Source organism: Pangasianodon hypophthalmus, chromosome 21 (assembly GCF_027358585.1).
Source record: "Pangasianodon hypophthalmus isolate fPanHyp1 chromosome 21, fPanHyp1.pri, whole genome shotgun sequence".
In the NCBI taxonomy this organism is placed as follows: domain Eukaryota; kingdom Metazoa; phylum Chordata; class Actinopteri; order Siluriformes; family Pangasiidae; genus Pangasianodon; species Pangasianodon hypophthalmus.
Genome location: NC_069730.1, coordinates 17710570 through 17736276, shown reverse-complemented (window position 1 = coordinate 17736276; position 25707 = coordinate 17710570). Strand labels below are relative to the sequence as shown.

General features: G+C 39.2%; 1 protein-coding gene across 1 annotated transcript in view; it reads right to left on the bottom strand.

The window, feature by feature from the left end:
- The window catches only part of egfra (epidermal growth factor receptor a (erythroblastic leukemia viral (v-erb-b) oncogene homolog, avian)), a 66630-nt gene extending 41214 nt beyond the window's left edge, over nucleotides 1-25416 (bottom strand). The window contains exon 1 of the mRNA XM_026946216.3: nucleotides 25125-25416. Within this exon, the coding sequence (XP_026802017.1) occupies nucleotides 25125-25203 (79 nt within the window). The 5' untranslated portion in view covers nucleotides 25204-25416. The remainder of the gene's footprint in view (nucleotides 1-25124) is intronic.
- Nucleotides 25417-25707: the final 291 nt, after the last annotated feature.

The window sequence follows — 25707 nt, the reverse complement described above, 5'->3', positions numbered from 1 at the left end:
AATAGCAATAGCTTTTGTTCAGGAGCAAGCAGGAACTGGAAAATTCCCACACATCTTTAAGGTATGGTGTATGGGAACACTTTGGCTTCCCAGTAAATTACAATATTGACGGTCAACAAGTGATGGATCGAAAAGTTTCGATAGTGTGCTAAATCCTGCAAGTAAAAGAACCTTATTCCAGCGCTAACACCACACATATCTACGCTTCTGCGCCAATATCACCATTTTGTGTCGGTTAGTAGAACGAGACGAAAACAAGAAGCAACACACACACATTTTGTCTAGTAATTAGCCACAAAAGGGTGTGGAAGCTCTTACCACAAACACATAGCAGAGCAAACCATTTTACAATGGAGAAATATTATTTATCATACATTCATAAGCCTATGTTTTTGTTCATCCCGGTTTGATCAAAAAGATGTAATTCAGGCTGTTTTATTTCTGTTTGTATGTCAATGGACTCCTAACACACCTGGACCTGGGACAGCTTCCCTGCTTGTCCTTAACCTTCACCACAATCAGGTTAATGCAAAAAGAAAGAAGACTAAATCTTTTCTCTGTGGCCTACATCTTTCCATGTCGAGAGACAAATAAGGTCCAAAATCAAGGCAAATGTTTATGCGTCTTGGAAAGGCCTCCCTAACAAGTCAGTGTACATCTCCAGTTACACTTTGCTAAAGTTTAGCTGTGTTTATCCTGAGGCCCAGGGCTGGAATGCTGGTGAAAAAAGTCTCTTTAGAGCATGTAGAGGTAGCATTCGCCAAATATGTACATGCTAACCTTTTGCACAGATCAAAAGAACATCTTCTGCATGTTGCAGCTATGTGACGTCTGTGGGATGTCTCGGGGTGAAGTCTGATAAAAGAACAGGAGATCATCAATCCTAAAACGTCTGTGGCACTAACAAAAAGTGCATTCAAGCCATTTGGATCCATTACCTTTTGAATTGCTAATGTGATCATTGGTGCCTGCAAAGCTTTAGAGCCTATTCATGGTGTTGAGAGAAATACGGACCATCAGCGGCAGATTCATGGCAGTAAATAACCTCTTTATGTGTCATGAACTAAGACGTGGTATAGCTGTGTATTTCTTTAAATGAGGCTTTGTGAAATGCAACTCAAAATCAGAGAACGCAGCCTTGTTGTGCGGTTTATATGAAAAAGAAAGACGCCCTGTTTCTCATGGTCATGGTAAACATTTGACTAGCTTACAAGCTAATGACAGTGTGCATTATTACTATTATTGCTTTTGAATTGCATTTGTGAGGAGACATGGGGTTCCAATCCCAACTCCAAGTGGCACATGAAACCGTACATTATGATGTCCATAGTACAGTAATGTCATCATTCAGTGCCAGAAGACTTCTCAATTCCTTAATTTTCCTAACAGCCAGTGAAGTCAGATGGTAGTTAAAGCACACAGAAGAGCAAGAGTGAAAAGGTCAGATGTCATGAGTGAAGAAAAACGGTTTCCGCTATGCAATTGTAGTACAAACTCTGAAAATGTATTATCTCCGGTGAGTAAAAAAGTTCTGTCAACTGACAAGCATGAGCTAAATTCGACCCCCTGATTTCTAAAACATCTTTCAAATCGTGACTTTGTGTTATTTTAAAACCTTTCATGCATAAATTATAAAACATATCCATATTTTTTTAGATGGGTTTATTTCTCAATAACTGCATGGAAATTCAAAATAATTTGGACTTTTTCCAAAAATTTACTAAAAGCAACTAGCAGGCTTCACAAAATGCTGTGGAAAAAAAAATACTGAAAAACTTTGGTCTATTACATAAGTTTTTTTTTTTAACTTTGATGTCCAAAATGATTGAAAATACCTACTGATAATACTGCGCAGTTAAGTTACATGACATCTTATTAGTGGGCGGGAATTGGCAACTGACAAAATTAAAAAGAAAAATGTTCCGTAGTCTTTTTCAAGCCTTCAGCTCTCCAGCTTGGGTGAGTCCGTGCCCACTGTAGCATCAGTTTCCTGTTCTTGGCTGACAGGAGCTGAACCCGATGTGGTCTTCTGCTGTTGTAGCCCATCCACCTCAAGGTTCCACATGTTCTGAGATGCTGTTCTAGTCACCATGGTTGTAAAGAGTGCTTATTTAGCACTCCAGTCAGCCTTCCTCTCAGCTCAAACCAGTCTGGCCTCTGACCTCTCTCATCAACAAAGTGTTTCCGCTCACTGGATGTTTTTGTTTTTCCACCATTCTGTGTTAACTCTAGCGACTCTTGTGCATGAAAGTCTTAGGACATTCTGAAATACTCAGAGAAGCCTGTCTGGCACCGACACAGTCCAATTTACTGAGATCACTTACTGAGATTTTTTCCCCATTCTGAAGTACTTGACCTGTATCTGCACTTTTATGCACAAACGGTTGGCTTGGTTGGATAATTGCATGAATGACCAAGAGTACCAGTGTTCCTAATAAAGTGGGCAGTGAGTGGACATCTTATACATCTAAAAACAACCTTAAATTAACGGTCTACGAGTGTTGACACCATACATAAAAAGGTTAAAGTCTGTAATAATTCTAAATCCCAGGAACACGCTCAGTTATTAGGTGTCCTCGCATGTCTGCTTCAAATACTCTCCCGGCTTCTAAATCAGAACAGTGAGTCAGTCAGACTCACTGTAATTATCTTCTTTATGAAGACTTTGCAAAACTCACAAACCCATTTGTTCCTCATAGAAATATGACCACACCAATCTCAACCAGTCTCCCAGTCACACTGCACTCACACTCATCTCTCTTACAGGAAATAGAGGAGGCTGCTATGAAGAGAGAGTGAGTGGGCAGTGGAGGCCGGCCTTCTTTCCTGTTCACCACAAGTTCCTTATGCTACGGCACGAGAGAGAGAGTGAGAGAGAGAGAGAGAGAGAGAGAGAGAGAGACACTACCACAGGCTGGATAACCCACACATTTCACACATCATTCCAGCCGGAAAAAAGCAGCTGCTCGTCGAATCCCCTCACCACCACCCCACCATCACACAAGACTAAATGTTCCCAAAGTTTTTCCCAGTCTTAGAACGAAGTAAGCAAGACCCAGAGTCAAGATTTACTGACCAGCCAGCACCCATAAGTGGCACTGGTTTAGCATAGCTTTCCACCACAAATTAACTAAAGTGTGCGCGCCAGTTGAGTTGAGTCACTGGAATGTAGTGAATTAAACGGAGGAAATTAAAAATTGGTAATAGCCTGAGAATCAAGAACATATGACTGCACTCTTTAGCTGTTGGTTTAGCTTAGCGTTCCAACAGACCTCAAATTAACTTACGGTTGGGTACTTAAAGCCAGGGGCGTAGCCAGACCTTTTACAATGGGGTAGCCAGGTTAGACCTAATGATGTTATTGGAGTGGAATTCTAGGGTTGGACAAAATGCTAATCTGAATAGAAAAGTACAGTGTGACTACCCTTATCTAAGTAGATCTCTAAAGATCTAAAGATCTCTGTTTGTCGTTGAGCAAGCTACAAAAAGTCATAGCTAACATAACATTTGGCTACATCTTATGAAGTACACAAGGTTTACGACTTCGCTATCATTAGCTGATGGTAGCTAATAATGAACCTAAGAGTTCTGTTATTATTCAAACTAGCCTGTCACAGCTATATTTACCAAGTTGTTCAGTTTTGTATTATATGACATTGGCAACCAGGCAACAGTAAGAAAAAATCGAGCCAAATATCTGGTGTGAGTGCCAGCTAATAATTAGCAGCTACTCCATTTCTACTACCGACCTGAAATACTACGGTCCCGCCCACCTGATTTCTATTGGCTCACAAGACTGAGGTTTGTGAATTCACAGATCAATTTTCACCTAGATGAAGTCAGCGCAAGTGAAAGTCTTTCGGATCCCAACTCCTATCTCTTTCCATGAATTGCCTTTTTCACCGGGTGAATTTTATCTGCGTTTGGTCTGACTGGTGTTGACTGTAGAGAAGCGTGGTTGCCAGGTGTCTCTTGTATCACCCTAGCAATGGCTCAAAAATTTTGAAGCTATGATAAAAATTTCTGACTGACCACATTACTGAGTAGCAGTCTTGGCGTAGCTTAACTTTCCAAAAATGAAATTAGCATAGTGTTTTTAATGCTAAACTGTATTCAGTTTGGTGTAATTTATTTTAGAAAGTGAATTATATGGGTGAAATAAAAAAAGAGAAACATGTTAACATGAATCAAAAAAATCTCTTACTGACCCAATCAGCACATATTAACAGTGGGGAATTAGCTTAGCCTTATCTTACAGTGCAAGGTTGATATTGAATTGTGAATTTTGAATAGATTTAATGAAAATAGAAGCCCAGAGAATGAGGGTGTAGTACTGACAAGAAAGGGGTGAGGCTCCTTGGTGCTGTCTCCACGTGGTTAGTCAGCACGCACTCACTATTTCGCTCTGCTCTGCACATTATGACACATTATTTTACTCAGAAGTGTATAATCCCGCCCAGATGGAGACTGGTACTGAATTCAAGTTACTTGCACTGACTATGGCTAGTGGGCCATGTTGCAATACTGGGTGTCTATTGCGTACAGCTTTGGCAAGCTCGTCAATGGTGTGACCCATTGATTTTTCGGTCTGAAATCCAAAAAGCCCTGTTACAACTTATGCATGACACAGCAAGAAGTCATGTTTAAAATGCTGGCTGTGGGCCAAGAGCTGGCCTTCCTCCAATCCTCCATGGTAGGCCTTGTGTAAAGCTCAAAGAGGAAATGAATTAATCAGAACCATGTGGCAGGGCTCCGTGAGATTTTGACATGGGATTGGGATGGGTACTGCATGTCTTTGGAACTGAACGTGAGGTGTCAAAGCTCTTACAGCTTCTAAACCCATCTGAATTGAAGCTCGAATGAGACAGTCACGAATGGGACAGTCATCTTTTCCACAGACAAGAAGCCACAGGATGTGGCCGAGCGGCCGAAGAAACAATAGTTCTGCTTGTCTGGGGCTTTAAATCCAACACAAGCGAGTTGGTTTAAAGCCACCCCCTCAGTCTAAACACAGAGAGTCCCTGGCCGTCTGTCTTGCATCACTAGTGTAAGCCATGAAAGTTGAACATTAATATTATTATCAAGCCTAGTGATAGTGGAGTTTCTTACAAATGGCCTGGCTTGGAATCAAGCTATGAAACACAACCAAGGGCTTTGGAATAGAAAGCGAGATGCAGGTTGATACCGTCAAGCTGGTAAAATGTGTCCCTGATTTAAGAACTAATGTTGCTTTCCCACTTGCATTTTTTTTCAAGACCCTGGGCCATTTGCCCTGAGAGGTTGGTACTTTTTGTACCAAACCTTTGAAGTGTGAAAGCTGATTTCGAGTCCAGAAGTGGTCCAGCACAACCGATCCCTGGTTGTCTTGAAAACGGTGGTCTGGGGCTTGATACAATGTCTACATCAGGTGTAGAAGCTATCCGCTCTTGGTGCAGAGGAAGATTGCTTCAATTTGTCATGTTACCTCCTGTTTCATGTTTTGTGATGCAAGAGAAAGGGTTGTTATTGTCAGCGGAGGAGACAAAGCACCGAAAGCATCACAAAAAATTGCATGTCTCGTGCCAACCTATAAGATGATTAAAAATAATCTTATAGGAGAAAACTTCCTCGTTTTGCAGGAATCCTGTACAATGACATGCCGTGCATCCAAGAACCTGAAAAAAAATAAAAATAAAAAAAAAACGGATGAACACAGTGCCTAACATTTTGCATTGTGCAAAAAGTGACACATGGAACTGCGCAATCATCCACAGTTTGGAAGGAATTCATCTACGTAAAAGCAAAACTGCAATCGAAATTATTAGCCTCTCCACTAAACAAGCCCAGAATCAGTCCTGGGTGCAGACTCGAGTATTCAGGCTATGAGTTTTTTTTTTCTAAGAATGTATATACTGTATGCTTCATAATGGCTTTGTAAAGAGTTACTCAGAATCATGTGCATAAACAGACTACAAAGGTTATATGTAACAAAAACAATCTGTTTTCTGTTAGAACAAATCATCTCTATTAGAAACTACCTTGACAAGTTCATGCTAATATTAAGCTGTTTGCAGTCACACATTTCAATTCCCCTGGCACACCAACCAAACAAAACAAGCTAGATGACATCAGGACGATTTTGGGAACAGATGTTGTACTCCCTGAAGATGCAGTGATACGGTCGGTGAAGAATGTTCCATGTTCCCAACTTTGGCATTGCTGCACAGTTGCACAAGATATGAGAAATGAACCCCTGGAATGCAGCGATCGAGTACTCCACTGCTCCTGCACATAATGACCTTTGGCAGCTTTGGATGAGCAGTGGATGTAAGCTTAATAGGCAGGTGTTGAGGATTGAGATCATGAAAACAGTCACAGTTACGTAAATCAGAACCTAGCATGCCAGATAAGTGGTGTAAACTTATCTGCTAGATGTATCTGCTTCATAGAATGCAATATTAATCACTCTGCAATGGGTATTAAAAGTAAATCTTGTCCGAATGCCAGGCACACTTGAAGCTGCGTTGATTGCCTCAGGCAAGGTAAATAACATACACACCCTGCTGATATGGCCTGATTAAAATACCAAGTGTGAAAATAATGATTCCGACTGTTTTGCCCTAACTGCGTTAGAGGGCACTGACTACACTGTTGTGCTGCTTTGGATTCCACACATAGTTCTGAGTGGGCCGCTATGACAACACAGTCTGACTTGCATACTTGCCCTCTCGACCCACAACAATCCTCTAATCTCTAGGTCATTTTCCACACTTGTGATTAAGACAAAATTCGAAAGCTGTTATAATACCACAACAAGAGTCTGTATATTAAAAATTCCAAACGTCCCCTCTATAATCATCCTGGAGTGAGGCTTAATTTCATGTCACGAGGCCTGGTTCATTTCCAGATTTAAACTCGAGGGAGCTTTGGTCATTGCCACAGATCCCTGATCCCCAGATATCTCTCCAAGAAGAGACAACGGTAATATTTAAATCTTACTTATAACTATAGAAAAGGGTTCCTCAAGCGTTCTACAAGTGTTCTAACTAGTAAAAAGGTTCTACTTGGATCCCCCAGGCTCTGAAACCTCCCAACCCCAAAGAGGAATAATGTGTAGTCCTGCCAGTCCATTCGCAAATCACTTGCCTGCGGTGGAAACTGGAGTGTCCATATATACAAAGTTTTATGATAACCACCAGGTGGTGGTGAATGTAGTACACAATCAGGAAAGTAGAAAGGTTTACATTCTTTCTTGCTATATACACGTTAGCTAAGTCAGACATACACTGATAGATTTTATTAAACATTCTCCATTTACTGTCGCAGAAATCGAGTATGAGAGATTACGAATGTGAGATGTGCGAAGGGGGCGGGGCTTCCAGGGTGTCAGTTAATATCGGAGAATACCAAACACCTACGCAACTGGCAGTCTTTCCAGATTCACATGTCGCTTGGATCTTCTACCTTTTTTTTTTTGTTTACACTGCTCTGTTTTGCATACTCCGATGTTAAAATGCAGAGTTCCAACGCAAAACCTTTAAGGGTTTCCTCAGAGAGTCAACCTGAAGAACACTTTAGGATGCTAGATGGAACTTATTTTCTAGGATCTTAACTCTGAGAACCCCTCCTTAAATTCAATTGTTTGGATCTGTTGCAACAAAGCACAAAAAATGCTAACCCAAGACATGACAAAAATGTGCAAGACAAGCTTGCTGAATCTTTATAATGTCATTTTTTGTTTTTTCATCATTGCCGTACAGTCATAAATTCTGCTTACTGTACATCCTGGTCCACCTTCAGGGCAAACACAGGTTCGTGTGGAAATCATTTGTTCTACCTTCAGATAGCTCGTAAGGAACAAACAGCACTCCCTTAACACTGTAGTAAAGTGTTTCCCAACCTATACACCTGCACTGCGCAGTTTTGTTTTTTCCCTCATCAAGCACTCATTAGCTCATTCCTGAGATCATCGGTGTAAACCAAATGATTCCAGGATTAGGCAATTGCTTTCGGAATGAACAGTGATACCCTGCAGCGTTTTAGTCAACGCACAAATGTGTAGTACATACATTGTCTCGCAGAACTTCACTTAATGCAACCTGTTACTGCTAGAAAAGGGAGAGGCAGGACTTTTTTGAACATTCCAAGAGTTAATCACAGCCCAAGGGTTTTATTTTGCATTCACATAACATGTCTTTAAAAGGTTTTCATATTATTGAAGGTGACTATTTCCAAAGAACAGTGCGTAATCCCACTGCAAAACATTCCCTAGGAACAAATATCATATATTTGTTGTGAAGTAACTGTACAAAAAAAAATAAGTGCTGTTATTATTTGTGGTAAAAAATCTTCCACTTATGCTCTTACGTCTGTGTTCTCTAATTACAACAGGGCAATTTCAGTGTTGCGGATGTGACATTTGAACTTGAAAATATCTAATTTCCTGTTCAAACATAACATCATTAAGTCAACAGATATATCTGGTCATGTGAACTTTCAGGGGGAATCTAGAGGGATACTGAAAAAATGATATACCCATGGACATATTACAGATATTACACTGACTAGCCACTTTATTAGGAACATCATACTAATACTGACTAATACTGACTACACTAATACCATAGTAATGCTGACTAACACTGACTAATACCCCACCACTACCACCACCACCCTGTTCTTGGGTGACATTAGTGGAACCCCAATGTGGCCTTCTGCTATTGTAGCCCATCTTTCTCAATGTTCAGTGTGTTGTTTGTTCTGACATGCTTTTCTACACACCATGGTTGTAAAGAGTGGTGAATCTGCCCATTTTCCTCTGATGTCTCTGATCAGCAAAGTATTTCTGCCCACAGATCTACCACTCAGTGGATACTCTTTGTAAACTCTAGAGACTGTTGTGCATGAAAATCCCAGTTTCTGAAATACTCACACCAGCCCTTCTAGCACCAACAACCGAGAAGATGTACAGGAGTCTCTAATAAAGTGGCTGATGAGTGTTTATATAGCCACAAGAGCCAGCGTTACAGAGGTGACATTTTGGTGTTACAGATATGACATTATAATTTTTACAGTCAGTCTAGTACAGAGATCACTCCATGGTATGCCTGCACTGAAAAGATCAAAATCCAAAAATTATCCAAACAGTAGGCTGAGTTTGTCTTTTTAAACTAACTCAGTGTAACATATTTCGTTTCAGAAGGCCATGCTGACCCTCCATAATGGAAAAGCCAGGCTCATCGTATTCCCGATACAGTTAAAAAAAATGCAAGCAGACTCTTTTTCTTGGCCTTACGCCATCATTCAATTCTTAACATGCCTCACATAAGCCCGGTGCCGTCACACCACCTTGCAGAAACGTAACCCTGAAACAGTTTTTGTGTTTCTTCTGTTACATTTAAGCGTGACAAAACACCTCAAAGCCAATGGAGAAATGGTTAGTTTCTCCACGGGGAACAGATATAACACGACACACAGAAACACAATGGACTAATAGTGATCATCTGATTCTTCTTAAAGCAAAAAAATGCAACTTTAAGATCAGTAATGTCTTGTGAAGCTGATGGATTAGTCAGTAAATATCTTATGACTGGACTCAAGTGAGCTACTGCTGGTGTCTAACAATATTATTTCATTGAAAATATATAATGATGACAAATGAAAGGACATCAAACCCTTAATTAAGTTTGCTATAAAAAACAAATTAGCGCTGTGTTTTTCATTGAGATGTGAGAACCCAACAGTGAATCAGCCTCCTGCAGTAAAAAGCCATCACCCACATTATGGAAGGAAATTAGTTCTTCCATTATTAAAAAAAAATAATATTGCTGGAAAGAAAAAATATTGGCACTGCATTAAGAAAAATAAGTATAATTGCACCTTTATTATTTTTATAATAAAATATATAATTTAGCCTTGAAATGATTAGTTTAAATTATTCCTTGCTTTCAGTTTTCGCAATTTGTTACACACTCATGATACTTCCTGTGTTTGGTTTTAAAGAGTTTTGCTAGCATATTGATGTGAATCGTGTTGTGTGAATAAATCACACATTTTTATTTTATTCCGTACCTATTATGAATATTCACATAGTGAAGTACCCTCTATAATTTTTTTGCATGTATTTAACAATCTGTTTGATTTATGATCTACATTTATATCTTATTTTGCATCATAATATTGCTATCTCAGCTAAACTTAGCTAAAATCAGCCAGGCTCAGGTAGCTAAAGTTAGCTGCTAGTCACTTTTTTTTACTGAAGAATCAAGAGATTTGAGATTTTAAATGAACTCAAATGAAACACCGGATGCAATGATGAGGATGTTTGTACCACAGGTTTAACAGTAAAGTCACAGAGTAATTTTGTGAAGCTTGTGTATAAACATGGCGCTCTGTGGCTAGCCTTGAAGCTAATCCTGCTTCAAAAAGCCACAGAATCTTGGAATAAAAGCCTTTTTGTTGGATAGGTAGCTGTTTCTTGAGACTCTCTTTGTCTCACTAAAGAGAAATGTGCCAAATCTCTCACTTTCTCCTTTTTTTCTCTGCCCACAACCACTTATTTCCTGTACACGATGTTGAATTCTGAGTAGAAGTCCTCTTTGTAAGATTATACACCCACACACACACACACACACACATTATAAGTACTCTAGATTTAGTTTTCCAAGGAAGAACACTCGTAAGTTTCTTGGACTAAACTCTTGTGAAATGGGATCATCTTATTAGAAAATAATTTACAGTGGCACAGTGGTAGCTCAGTAGTTAAATATCTATGCTAGTTGTCTGCTAGATCCTTGAGAAAGCCCTTAACCCTAAACTCTGGGCTTGGATTGGATTAAATTCTGCCTCACTCTGGATAAAAGTGTCTGCCGAATAAACTAGGGTTACAAAACCCTTGTGGGTGTGCTGTTATTGGAAGATAATTGACAAAGTCATCAATTCAGCACATGCTAGAGTGTTTTATTCCTGTTATATGACAGCAGTTTGTCAATGATTAAAATTTTTTATTAACTAAAGAACACATTACACTTTTATCCATTTATAGTTACATTTAATGTTGTGCAACGTCTGCAAAACAAGTTAGTTTTGGTTATCACTTAAGTTATAGAAGCTATAAACAGTGTTCCCTCAGCAGCCTCTCTTTTTCTCCCTATTTTAGTTAATAAGACAGAAAAAAAACAGCTTGAGATGCTGCGGAAAATTTAAAATTAAAGTTACAGTTTTACGTCTGACTGTTACAAAGCTCTGACACTGACTCCTTGCAGCTGGAACTACTGACATGTGGCTGTTACAGAAAATTAATCGACACCATCTGACCAATCAGATTCAAGCATTTAACAGCGGTTAATTGTGGTATAAATCCATTACATTAATGTATAACTGTCGTATGTAACCACCAAATTAACAAAAACAGCAACAAGTTTCAACACTAAGACCTTGAAAAAGAGACAAAGAGTCTCGTCTTTGCACCGATGAAATCCATTTGTAGACCAAACACAGCTCCAGTCATATAACAGAAGCGCTTTTTCCAACAATATCAGCTAAAGCCCAGATATCACTAAAGACACAATGCTATCTGAGGATTAGCTCTCCAGCCCAGATACCAGTCCTTATTTAAAGAAGCTAACATGTTCCCTCAAGAAACCTTGAAAAAATTGCTTCCATGTTATTTTTCTCTGCATCAATACTTGCATTTTAGTTGTTAAGCATTTGTGTTAAACCTCTTTTTCACGCAGCTGGTTTTCAAAGCCGAAATCTACAAAGGCTTAGAGTTTCATTTTAGTGCTAACACAACAGAATCCAATGCAAACTTGCCAAGCAGGTCAGCAAATACAGTAGTTATATTTTGTTCCACCATGGTGACAAGAGCTGGCTTTAGCTTGTTCTCACACGTCAAAAGCCTCAGGCTGGGAAAACCAAACCCGTTGGTAAGAATATCCCAGATTCTTATCATCTCATGGAAGGTGGGAAGACCAGATGGTAACAGAAGACGACTGTTTGTGGGTGAAGAGCGTAACGCAAGCCCATTCTTCTTTTCTGACATGTGTTTGACATGTTCTTGTCCAGGTGTGTCATAAATTACGCAGTGTAAAATGTCCAGATTGCAACACGAAACGGAGAGGAAGGGAAAACTGAGCTGTTTTGAATTCTCACATTTAGGAATAAGATGGTATTAAAAAGTCAATGAACAACCAAACGCTCATTTTTTTGGCATATCACAGTATCTGCTTCCATCTTCACATTTTCAAACAGGACATAAAAGGACATGAGTCCTGCAGTGGCAAAAGTGAAAGTAAGGAATAGCTCAGTCATTATAGGAAAATAATCAAAGTGTAACATAAAGGTTGCTGTTTTAAGGGGTGCACTTGGAAATGAAGAAGCCTTTATTTGTAAGATATACATTACAGCATATTTGGGGTCAGAGCACAGGGTCAGCCATAATACAGCACCCCTGCTGCAGATAGGGTTAAGGGCTTTGCTCAAGGACTCAACACTGGCAGCTTGTTGGTGCTGGGGCTTGAACCCCTGACCTTCTGATCAGCAACCCAGAACAACCCAGGAGCTCACACATGCAAAGTACACAGTCTACCACTAAACTACATCCCCTGTGAAGCTATGCCTACAGCATACTAAATCTAAAATGAAAATTAATCTATGCCGACAGTATAATGTTACTCCTATTACAGATGTATAGTATTACTGTCATGGTACCATCATACTGGTATACTCACTCACAATCACAAATATGAAAGCTCTGTTCCCTTAAGTGCTGGTGTTATTGTTGCATTGTCTTCCTGAAATCTGACCATAAAATATCCCAAACACACCCTTCAAAGGCAAGGCTCCATTACATTACACTTGACACAATAGTATATTTGTACAAAACATCAGTCTTGATTTTCTATGTGGAAAACAAGCGTTTACTTAAAGTTGATCTTGTAATCAAGTAGGGAAACTGACACTTCGCTTGTTTTGAACAATCAGATCTGATATGGTTTGATATTTATGTTGCACTGATTCAAAACAATGAATCATCACTAAAATGATTCAGTTGACTGTAGTATTAATAAGGTCTTCATTATTTAGAAAAGTTCTTAAATTATTCTATCCATCCCGCAGATAGGCAGAAGTTGTGGTCTCTGTGCCTGTTGGTCTCATGGAGGCGTGGCCTTTGTCATAGCCACTCTATCTGTTAGCCATAGCAAAGGAGGCGTGGCCCCTGTCCTAGCTTCTGTGCCTGTTTGTCTCAGGAAAGAACGTGTGGCCTCTGTAGTAGCCGCTGTGCCTGTTAGTCTTATTATTGGAGGCGTCCATTAATAAGACTGACATAAGACTCCAGGTATGGAGTTGTCACAGTCTCCATACCTGTCAGTCCCAGTAAAGGAGGCATGGCCTCTGTCATATCCTCTGTGCCTGTTAGTTTCACTAAAGGAGGTTTAGCCACTGTGTCAGTAACCCTGAAAGAAGGCATGATCTTTTTGTTTGTCAGTCACAATGGAGGTGTGGCCTCAGTGCCAGTCAGTCTCAGTATAGGAGCTGCCTCATGGACTTACTGAGAAAGGTATGGCCTTGTGCCCTGTCAGTCCCAGTGAAATAGGTGTGGCTTCTTGCCTGTCAGTTCCACTGAAATATTCGTAGTTTCCTGCCTGCCGGTTCCAGTGAAGGAGACGTGAATCCCTGCCTGTCGTTCCTACTGAAGTAGGCGTGGCTTCCTACGTCCCAGGCCAACTGAAGGAGGTGTGGCCTCACACTTATATCCAACAATTTTTTTGCACAGTACTGAATCAAACTGATGACATTGTATCATATTGAATCATTGGTTACTTTTCATACACTGGGATGTTTGTCAGACATCAAGACCCTGTCTCATGCTTATTTCTGGTTAGTAAGTGGAAACTTCATCTTGTGGCCATTATTGGCTCCTTTAACAGCTCTGAGCTTGGAACAGATTCACTCGTTAACTTTGGATAAAAGCATCTGCCAAACGATTATGTAAACTCTTTGGTGTCTGCCAGAGCTTAGCATCTTACACTTTTCTTGTGCTTTTTTTTTTGACCATTCTGTGTGTACGAGCTCAAGCTGCTGGTCAAATATGGGCTTCTTTTAGAGAGTCAGAGCTGGAGAGAGATGAATCAGAAAGTACAGAGCTGTCCAATGAGTCAGGAGCAGAGAGAGACACATACAAAGCCAAGCTAAACACACAGACACACAGACACACACTTTTTTTTTTTTTTTTTTACACTTTTTATGTAATACCATCTCTCTGTTCTAGGACAAAAATATTTCTTTTTTAACTTGATGAAAGAGCACTGAATATGTTGTAGGTTCAAGTGTGTTAGACTCTGTGTGTGTGTGTGTGTGTGTGTGTGTGATTGTCTATTCAGAGACTGCTGGCCTAGAACTGTCATCTTGCTCCTCGATACTTTCCTTTCTCCAACAATTGCTAAATATACCACTCAAATGTCAGGTTCATCGGAAAACCTATTCCAGTTAAGAAGCAAAATCTAAGAGAGAGAGAACATTTTCCTAATATATCTCCTAACGTCTGCCGACTAATATCAACACATACGAGGTAAACATGTACGTTATCCCGTCCTCAACTGCTTCATAATGCAACTGCTGCTGTTTGCTCAATTACTACAGTCAAATATTTGGCAAAGAGTTTAACGCTATATGAACAGCCATGTCTATTTGCAGTATGCTTTAATTTATGTTAAATGCTTTTCTTTGGCATATTACACCTCAGCTACTGCACCTAATGAGCTGTTAACCTGAAAAAGCCATATACAATGGATTAAAACCTGAAAATGAGCAGTACATGCGGTGTGGCTTTGTAATTTCCTTTAAAAAAAGCTGAACAGGGTCTGTGTAAAATGGAAGCCGTTTCGAAGCTGCTTGCACGGACCCGCGCCTAATGAGATGTAAAAGAAGTGATGGGAAAGTGTTTTTTTTCCAGACTGAATTCCAAGGTCGCTTTCCACCACTGTGGCCTGTTTGCTGATGGAAATGCAATAAAGCCCATGACGCTGGCCGCTATCGTGCAACTATTTTAGGTTTTAGGGGACACTTATTTCTTTCCAAACAACAACGTCTTCCGCTGAGGGGCTCGACATGTCACAGAGGATGAGAAGGTTACATGAACGACTGTGTCTTTCTGAAAAGCAGTGAAAAACATGCCAGTAAATTGAAAACTAGGGATCTGAGTAATGTATCAGACGGATGTTGAATTAAACAATGGATCACACAAAGAGTAGGTATTTTAATGCATGTTGCTGACAGGACTTGTTCACACAAATTGTCTGATTTACATGCTGGCCTTAATGAATATGTAATTTTTAACCTCAAAATGCACAATTCTGTTTGTTTTTATGCAAACAGATTCATTTAGCACCTATTTATTGCAGACTGAAATTCAGTTCGGGAACAACGACTGTGCGTGTAAATTAATACAACTAAAACGCAGGTATTAAATTTGCACATGCCAGTTTCTTCTATGTGACAAACCAAAATAAAACCATTATTTTAATAATGTACCTAGAAATGTCTTTGTTTCTCAAAATAATGGTTTAATTTATCAAAATGATGAAGTTGTTTTCATATTAGATGTTTGGCACCCAAACCTGTTTTGAGTAAACCAAGTAACAGTAAGTAGGTAATGTGGTGTGTAATTTTCTCAGGGGAAGAGGGGGAAAAAAAGCCAGCATGGCTGGCTGAAATAAAAACATCTGGATGGAAATAAAAAACAATAAGTAGCTCCTGGAGAGAATTCGTTTTTAATTAAGCCTGTCCAAACAGAACTTTTATCTCTTAGTAAATCAGGGCACGCTAGTAAAAAAGGGAAGCAACACCTTGTAGACAATTCCCGCCTGATTCTCAGAGGTCTGTAATCAGCATTGTATGGAACATGAGAAAATGCGATCAGTGCATGGAAAAATGGGATCATCCTTTTTGAAAACCCACCAAGCTTTTATAAGCTTGCATATCTATGAAACAGACTGGGTTAATGTAAAGTCCATCTAACAAGTGAAAAAGAAAACCAGAATGGCACACAGAATGGCACAAAGAGACAATGGCCAGATTGCTGACGGGAATAATGGAGTGCAGATCCAAATGGATTCTGGTCATTTCCAAACCCACTCAGTGTCATTACAATCAGTGGAATGGTCAGAGGCGCTTCGTCGTTACAAATGGCAAAAACATTATGGAACTTGACACTGGCAATCAAGCCTCGCTCTTAGCGGTGAAATTAGGCCTGCAGAAACCCCTCATTGTTCTTCATCAAATATAGAGACACTTTCAAATCGCAGGAAGTGTAGGGTTGTGCCAGGTTAAGCGACTGCTGGATAGCTTAGCCAAGCAGGAGGTCTTGCTGTTTTCTCCAATGGTTCACTTGACTTCTCGGCTCCGAACTCTTTTGCAGATGTGGCTCTGGGAAAGTAGAGCGTCCGTTGCAGCCATCAAGCCTCTGTGACATTCAGAGGCTGTTTTAATAGCTCAGCGTTTTTAACAATTGTACCTCCGGGAGCTCGGGGAAGAGCCGAGAGAGGGCTCTGATAACGTGCTTTGAAAGAAATGATGGAAAGCTAGCTGTGGAGGCGGAGGTGAGAGGAGAGGATGTCAGAGCATAGAAATCAGAGCTCGACCTGGCAAAGGAACACAATAACTATACAAAATGCATGCAAATCGTGTGGGTGCTTGGCAGAACAGAAAGAAAAACAAGAGTCTGTCTTTTTTTTAAGTGAACCTGGTAATCTCTTCAAACTCTTCCATCTTTCTTCATAAATCAGCACATTAGTGATGTTTACTTTCACCGATCACATATCAGAATTATCGCAGATTTATCAGCAAATCTGACGTGGCACACGCGACTTGTTTACTTAACAGCAGGACACTTGAGTGCGTAGGCTGATTCTATAAACAAAGCGCTAAGACACAAATTTTGCATAACACTTGAGCTTTTTATTCAAATTGAGCCTCTTGAGGGAGTGACAAATCTGAACCTACAGTCAGTTACATAAAAAAAGTCAACAATTAACTTAGTTTTGCAAAAGTAATGTTAAACATGTACCAACATAGAAAGTAGACTTAGGACTTGATTTTGACTGTTGTGGGATGAAATGTAGTCCAAGTGACAAGTTATTATTTAGCTCACGAAGACTGCAGGATATCTGTGGTAAAGTTAAGACGTAAAATCCGACTGTGATGTTCATCCATCTCTAAAGAAGCTTTGCTTCCATTTCCTGGTCAGAAAAAAAGAACAGCTAAAGAGCATGTCATCAAATCCAAACCTCATCTGAGGGAAAACAGCACTAAAAGGTTTCATGTCTGATGTGTTCCCCATACGCAACCTTACTGACTAAACGAATTCAAATCCCATGAGGAAGTTGCTGGCAGGACTAAAGCTTCTTTCACCATTACTGTAGGAAGCACTGATGGCTTTTCAATCTAAACAAGGATGTGACCTCAATGGAGTGAAACTTGATTAGCGTCCTCCCATCTTTCACTAAACTCCAGATCATTAAGAGGAAATGTCCGAGAGTAGAAAAGGTGGAGACCTTCTCCATATTTGTCAGAGCTTGCTTCTGACCTTTAGGGAGGTATGAAGGGATGCCTGGTTGGTTTCTGATATGTAACAATGCTTTTTTAGAAAGCAAAAAATCTTTTCAGGGAAAAGTAGCTAATGCGTGCTCAAAACATTGCTACAAGTGGCCAGAAGATGCCATACACCGATTCATTGAATCATCATAATAATTTTCAAGTCAAAACATCTTATATGAAGAAAAATGAAGTTCTGAAGATACTTTTAAGAAGCAGACAAGATGTAAACAGTTAGGGATGGAATAACTCACTTTTATTACAGTACATATCATCAAGAAGTGAGTTTGAAAAGAAAAACAAAGAAGCATGCAAGGGGTGGGGGATGGTCAGCAAACAATGGTGATTGGTCGTTGGGAACAATGGTGATCAGTGACTGGTCACTGGGAAAAAGGTTATCATTGATAGGTTGTTGGGAAAAAAACAAACAATGCTGATCAGTGATTGTTCATTGGGAACAATGGTGATCAGTGATAGATTGTTCAGAACAATGGTGATCAGTGATTGTTCGTTGGGAACAATGGTGATCAGTGATAGGTTGTTCAGAACAATGGTGATCAGTGATAGATTGTTCAGAACAATAGTGATCAGTGATTGTTCGTTGGGAAGAATGGTGATCAGTGATAGGTTGTTCAGAACAATGGTGATCAGTGATAGATTGTTCAGAACAATAGTGATCAGTGATTGTTCGTTGGGAACAATGGTGATCAGTGATAGATTGTTCAGAACAATGGTGATCAGTAATTGGTTGTTGGGAACAATGGTGATCAGTGATACGTTGCTCAGAACAATGGTGATCAGCAATTGTTCATTGGGAACAATGGTGATCAGTGATTGGCTGTTGGGAACAATGGTGATCAGTGATAGATTGTTCAGAACAATGGTGATCAGCAATTGTTCATTGGGAACAATGGTGATGAGTGATTGGATGTTGGGAACCATGGTGATCAGTGATAGATTGTTCAGAACAATGGTGATCAGCAATTGTTTGTTGGGAACAATGGTGATCAGTCATTGGTCGATGGGAACATAGACAACACAGTCAGGCTTTACACAATGGTAGTGAGTTGAGCGAATTTGCTCTTTCAACTCGTATAACCATTACATAACGCACCAACGATGGCGAGCTAGTTAACTAGTTACATGCATTATATGGACTAAGGGAATAATTATGTTTTGTGTAGAGATCTGTGCTTCCCTAGAAATTTTATAACCTCAGATTAGTTCTTTTTCCATGGTGATAAAACTTGGTAAACAAGCTGTTGTTATTCACGTTGCTCTTGGATTATATTGCATTACCAGCTGGGATTCTTCATTGAAATGGGGTTATTATCTCCATTATCTCACCTACAATTGCCGAGTTCATGCTTTGACAAATTAGAGCAGGTAGGCAGTTTTTCTTTTCATTCGCCAGATGTTAGTGTTGGCAAGGATGCCAGGGCAATTTTGTAAAATGAGCATGTGATGAAGAAGCCAAGTGGAATAGAAACATCTGCCTTAGGCTCTGGACAAGAAAAAAAATAACTTGGCTGCCTTTGAGTCCTTGTGGAGTTTGTGTCCACTCAGAGACACTCAGGAAGTGAGGCAGTAACAACAACTGCAACCACGCAAATGGAGGTGCGGTAAAAAAAAACTGAGGGTTTTGCTGGAACATCTTTCCATGTAAAGCACACGCGCCTTGCACACAGCCAGCTCATATGCAAGCAGGCCTCGCGCGTGCCGTCTGTTTTGTTTAGCCATACTGAAATATTTGGGAGATCTGTCTTTAAACATGAGCGATTTGTTAGGATTGGGAGAACACCGGTTTGGAGTGGACGCTGGTCAGAGCAGCCAGGAAGCTTCACTTGTTTAATCTGCTTACCAGTTTAATCTTAATACAAAGCAACAGCACTCTAAGAAATTTTTGTAGTTTGTAAACTAATTAAGACAGAAAAACTTTATCAAGCTACATGTTCTAAAGGTCACTGCAAGAAAAGAAGTTCTTTAATCCCTCCATGCAGTGTTTAGTAACAGTGGCATCAAGCTGTGATGGCGATTCACATACACTCCATAAAGGGCCTGGGTTTTAGAGCATGGCTTCAAAAAAGGTTACCATGCTGACAAGCGCATTCCCACAGCCTTAGTGTTTGAGCCAGTCAGATCCGCCTGAGAGACCTAAAACAACAGGAGAACCGCACCACACACAGAGCGACCATTAAGTGTCCATTAACCTTCAGGTTCTGTTCATTATGACAATGGATGTCCCATTGATCCCAATTGAATAGCAATATACAGTAATTGTGAAATTTGCTTTAAAATACTCTTCATCTTCATCCCAGCCTACCCCTGCCCATGTTTTTTTAACTGAATATTTGATATACTGTTGCCCCACACTTGAAATTTTCAACAGAAATTTGTACAACGAATATAGAAAAATATGAAGGTTAGGGGGAGGGTTAGCATTGGTCCCTTTTCTTATGACTTCATTTGTATGAAACCACATGAACCTTAAGCATTTTCCCCCCATGTTGTTGAATTTCTACACATTATTTTATGAGATCAGGATTATTTAATTTATAATATTATTTTAATATTTTTAATTAATTGATATATTTTATATTTTGTCTCTTTTGTTTAATTTAATTTGTACTGCTTGTTTTTTATTTAAGTCTTATATTTATTTACATTATTTATTATTTTACTATCATATTATTTTATTATTATATTCAGAATTTAAAAAGAGCTGAATTACTGAATTAATGTGACTTAAGAGCAGTCTGATTTGGAGAAAACAAGCATATCTATATTAAGAATTATAATTATAAGAATGTGTGCCTAAAGTGTATATATCATTGTGATAAATAATCCTTAATTCAGTGGAAAATAACTATTATTTTTTTTTGTCATTCTCATGAATTGATGGGTCATTTTTAGCACTGTTAGATGTTTAAAATTAGTCATTTTGACCTGAATGGTGAATAAGGGTTCAGGGTCAAACCAATAATCTGGAGCACAGAGGCTGAATTTTATCCACAGAAGCAGAAGAAGGTAAAAGCAAGAAGAGACTAAACAGTCTCCAGTTTTGCCTTTAGTGCATCACGTGATTGACCTTCAGTGTGGAGAGCAGGGATGACTTTAGGGAGCATGTATGTCCTTGTGGAAGAGGTACACATCGGATCTGCTTGTCTGTTCTGTTACAGAGCACATTAGTGCAAGTAGGACAAGCTGCTTCCATTTCCTTACGAGTATGATTTAATTATTGCTTTAATTATTCTACAGCCATGGTGATTATTCTTGGTCTTAAAGCTATACATGAACCAACTAACCTTCAACCCACAAACTCCTCTATCCTGAAGACCTTCCCATGATGGTAAATTTAAAGTTACAGCTTTACCTCTGACTGTAACAAAACACTGACAATGGAGACTCCTTCCATAAATGTCAGGTGTCTCCTTACAAAAAACTTCATCAATGGTTATACGTTTTTCTTTATTTGTCAAATAACAACACGGTTTTTAATACATTTTTTTTATCAGGCTTACATTATCCCTGTGAATGAGTTGCTTTAGAGCAAGGGCATTAATTTAAACCTGTGATCTGTTGCTACAGAAGATTAACCAACACATTCTTAACAATCAGATTCAAGAAATCAACAGCGCCCTGGTATAAACTGAACTAATGCAAGCTAATCTTTAGTGTCACATTCAGGAATTAATAATATGACTTTGTATTATATAAAAGGCACATCAAAATCACAATAAATGCTAATAAAATACAACTCCAGCACAGCATTTTATCCAAATCATGTAGCCGATATACAGACTCAGTATTTGGTTACTTAACTGTTGGGTTTAAGATAAGCCAGGCTCGTTCTAGTTCATGCATTTCTCATGTCCTTGTAGTAAATAGTTTTGGCCTGAGTCTGCTCATCAAGGAATGGTGGGGGAAAAAGAGCTTGCAGTGAATCAGCTAGTCTACTTCAAGTGCAACCCTTTTCAAGTTTCCTGGGAATTTTAATTGTTCATGTACATTTTCAAAAGTCTTCCTCAATATCTCTTTCTATATCACTCGACTTCATATGGCTAGAAGCATGTGATTTTAAATCTGAGGACTCCCAGAGAGCAGGTGGGTCCTGGAGTAAGACCCCTAACCCTCATCTGCTTAGCTGTGTTTAGATTGTATCCTGTAAGTCACATTCAAAAAAAAAAATTAATAAATGCTTTCCTCATTAGATCTCCTAATGTATACATCAAAACCAGAGAAAGATTTCAATACGAACACTCGACACTTTGGAGATTTTGCTACCAAACAAAGCAAGTGACTCCTGGCCTGGTCCGGTCTGGTCTGGACTGAATTTTGCATCAGATTGGCCGGCCAAAAGGGGAAGCAGACTGTAATAAACTGATTTGTGTGCGTCCCATCTGTCAATATTGGCACAGGCGACTGTTTACACACAGGACACCTCTCAGCTGACCCGACTAACACGCCGAATTATTGAGACACTCTAAACAAACAGCAGTAAACAGCATTACATGGGCCAATTAACAGCATGGCCTAATATTTACTCCTTTATTTCACCTTATAGCAGTCCCAGACTTTGGCAGGGAACATAAGACACACTGATTAACCTGTACAATAGGCTTAATGTTGTGCTTTAATTCAATATTAGTCTATTAGAGAAAGTATATAAGACTGAACACACTAACAGAAAATCTAACAGTGTTCTCAAATCTTGGTTTTGGTGTTCTCCCTGAATTGCGGATTTTATTGTTTACCTGCTCTAGCACGCCAAGTCAACTTAAAAAACTTTTAATAAGGTTAAAATTAGTGTCAGAGCAGAAATACACACATCTAGGGAAGATTGGCAGTGTGTTTGCCAGAGACTCATGGCTAACTAGCATAACACTCTTCAGTGTGTCTGAGGGAAAATTTGGCTTTTATACTTTTAAAGTTCTTTTTAAAAAATAGTCATAGTCATGAATTATAACTTGATATGATTTATTTAAAAAAAAAAAAAAAAACTTAAACCTAAATAAATAAAAGCGTCGAAAGAATCAACGGGTGAGTTTCTTTATAAAAGCTAAGGTGCAAAACCCAAACTAACGCACTAAATAGTACGTGGTCATATTAGCTAGCGTACTATTTTGACATACTACATAGTACGGTAGTATGCTATTACCTTAGCACACATAGCAATTTACTTCGTTTAAGGATGTCATATATGTTCTGTTTAATTAATTAATTAATTAATCAAAAAAATGAAATAGTTAATTGTATAACCAAGTGGAAAGTGTTATATGAAAGAATATTACTAATAAATAAATCGAAAAAGAGACATTATTAGACGTCATGACGTCTTTCACACAAGGGGGAGACGTTAGTGGTAAAGAGTTGCGTAGCAACGAAGGTAAAGTTGAAGCTTTCTGTCTGTTTACGTCGTGAAAATGATATCAACTTTCTTTTTTTCTTTTCAGTGGTGTCGGTCACTTGTTGTGACGATACTGTTAACGCAAGTGCGGACTAACCCAACCCTGTCCGCCGTCGGGAAGCAGGAGACAAACCGCAGGCTGTGACTAGGCTACATGTTAGCCTGAGTGAAATCACCGCGGCTCCATTTACAAGTCAAACTTCCGCGCTGTTCCCACGCGCCCTTAGCTGCACATCACCGCGGAGGCTCGCGCTCAGCTATGGCATGTCGCACTTTCCCCTCAGAGTCTCAGCGCTTTTGTGTCGAAACACAAGACCTTTTACCTCACTCTTTATCCCTCAATACACTCTTTTATACCTGTTTTTTTAAACAATTTAACCCCGAACAGACCCTTAAAGACCTGCTCAATAACCTGAACACACACTTTATATCATAAACCACACAGATTCCTAATACACTGTGAACCTGAACACAAGCATTTAAAACACATTCATAAGATAAAGATACTTTTATATGAGCACATGGTCATTTATAACCATACAGCTTTAAACATGGACTTACTCCCTCACTACATAGGCTACTGTACTTATATACCCTAAAATACATGATAGAAATCCTCAACACTGATTTGGATAAATCTTAAGCACTGACACTTGGACCTTGAATACCTATCTGAGCACTAGATCTTTTTTCTTGTATTGAACATCACAAAAAAAAAAAAAAAAAAAGGATTTATATCCTCACTACATATACCATAACATACACGATAGAAATCCTGAACACTGATTTTTGATATCCTAAACACTGACACTTAGACCTTGAATAGCTATTTGATCACCATACATGAGAGCCCGTAGTGTTTTATAACCTGAATACATCTTTTTCCTTGTATTGAACGCCAGAAAACATGGATTTATATCCTCACTACATACATGTATACCCTAAATACATGATATAAATCCTGAACACTGATTTTTGATATCCTAAACACTGTCACTTAGACCTTTTTGACCATCATATATGAGAGCCCGTAGTCTCTTACAACCTGAGTACATCTTTTTCCTTACCTTGAACACCAGAAAACCTTGATTTATATCCTCACTACATACATGTATACCCTAAAATACATGATATAAATCCTGAACACTGATTTTTATATCCTAAACACTGACACTTAGACCTTGAATACCTATTTGACCACCATATATGAGAGCCGTAGTCTCTTACAAACTGATACATCTTTTTCCTTATCTTGAACACCAAAAAAACCTTGATTTATATCCTCACTACATACATGTATACCCTAAAATACATGATATAAATCCTGAACACTGATACGGATATCCTAAAAACTGACACTTAGATTGTGAATCTGAGCACCTATACTGTATAAGTACACAGCCATTTATAAGCAAAATACATCTTTTTCCTTGAACTGAACATCAGAAAACTTGTTTTTTCACACTCACTACATACATGTAAATACCTCAAACACATGATATAAATCCTGAACACTGATTCTGACATCCTAAACACTTAGACCTTGACTATTTTATATATTTAATACAAAATCATAACAGAACCTTTAGTACCTTCTTGATTAATCCCATCACATGTCTATAACATGAACTCAGACTTTAACATTGCTTTTATACATCCTAAACAGTTTTTTTAATTATTATTTATTTATTTATTTTAAATATGAACAGTTTTGGAGCTTTGTTCTTACATTGGACACCTGAAAATACTGATTTATATCCTTAATACATACATTTATACCCTAAAACACATGCTGTAGATCCTGAACAGATTTTGATATCTTATTAAACACTGGCACTTAGACCTTGAACACACATTTTTGCACCATAAACAGCTTTGTTCATTCCAGCACATGTGCATATTTAACTCCTGAATACTTGGTTCTCAAACCTGAACACCTGCACACACACACACACACACCATGAACCCAGCATTTTACACCTTGTGCACGAGCGCGTATTACCCGCACACCTGAACTTTACCTGCGTATAAATCACAGCTGGTTACACACCGAGCACGCGCTTTCTTATCCATTACCCAAATACAGATGTTTATGCCCTAAACAGATGTGTCTAGAAGCCTTACGTCATCATGCACAAGTTACCTTTCTTTTCCGGCGTCGCGCACGAGCCCAAGGAAATCAGCAAAGAAAAGAGGAATCCGGTCTTGACCAAAGTCTCCATTTCGTCTCTTTTAACGCTTTATAAGTATCTCTCGATTTGTAATCGTGTTACTCCATAACTGGAACGCGCCTCCGTTGGCGGACGTGTGTGTGTGCGTGTGTATGTGTGTGTGTCTGTGTGAGCGCGTGTGTATGAAGTTTTGTCCCAATTCACGGAATCTGTCCCGACTTAAAACTTTTGACAGCTCCTCCTTCGTCTTCTGCGCTAAAGAGCGAGAGAGGAGGCTCTACTCCTCGGGCTCAGTCCCAAATCCCTGCCTCCACCCTATCCGAGTGCACTAGGTAAAGTGTTCCACAAGGGTTCCTGCGCCCTATGTAGTGCACTACAATGTCCAATAGGGTTCCAGCCTGTGGCTTTGGCTGTCTTGGAGTTCTGACGTCATTTAGGAGGTAGAGAGGGAGGGAGGCATGCAAGAAAAAGGGTTCCAGTAAAAAAAAAAAAAAAAAAAAAAGGTATGGTAGGAAAACTGGGTTCTCACATCAAGTCCTGGGAAGATCATGACCG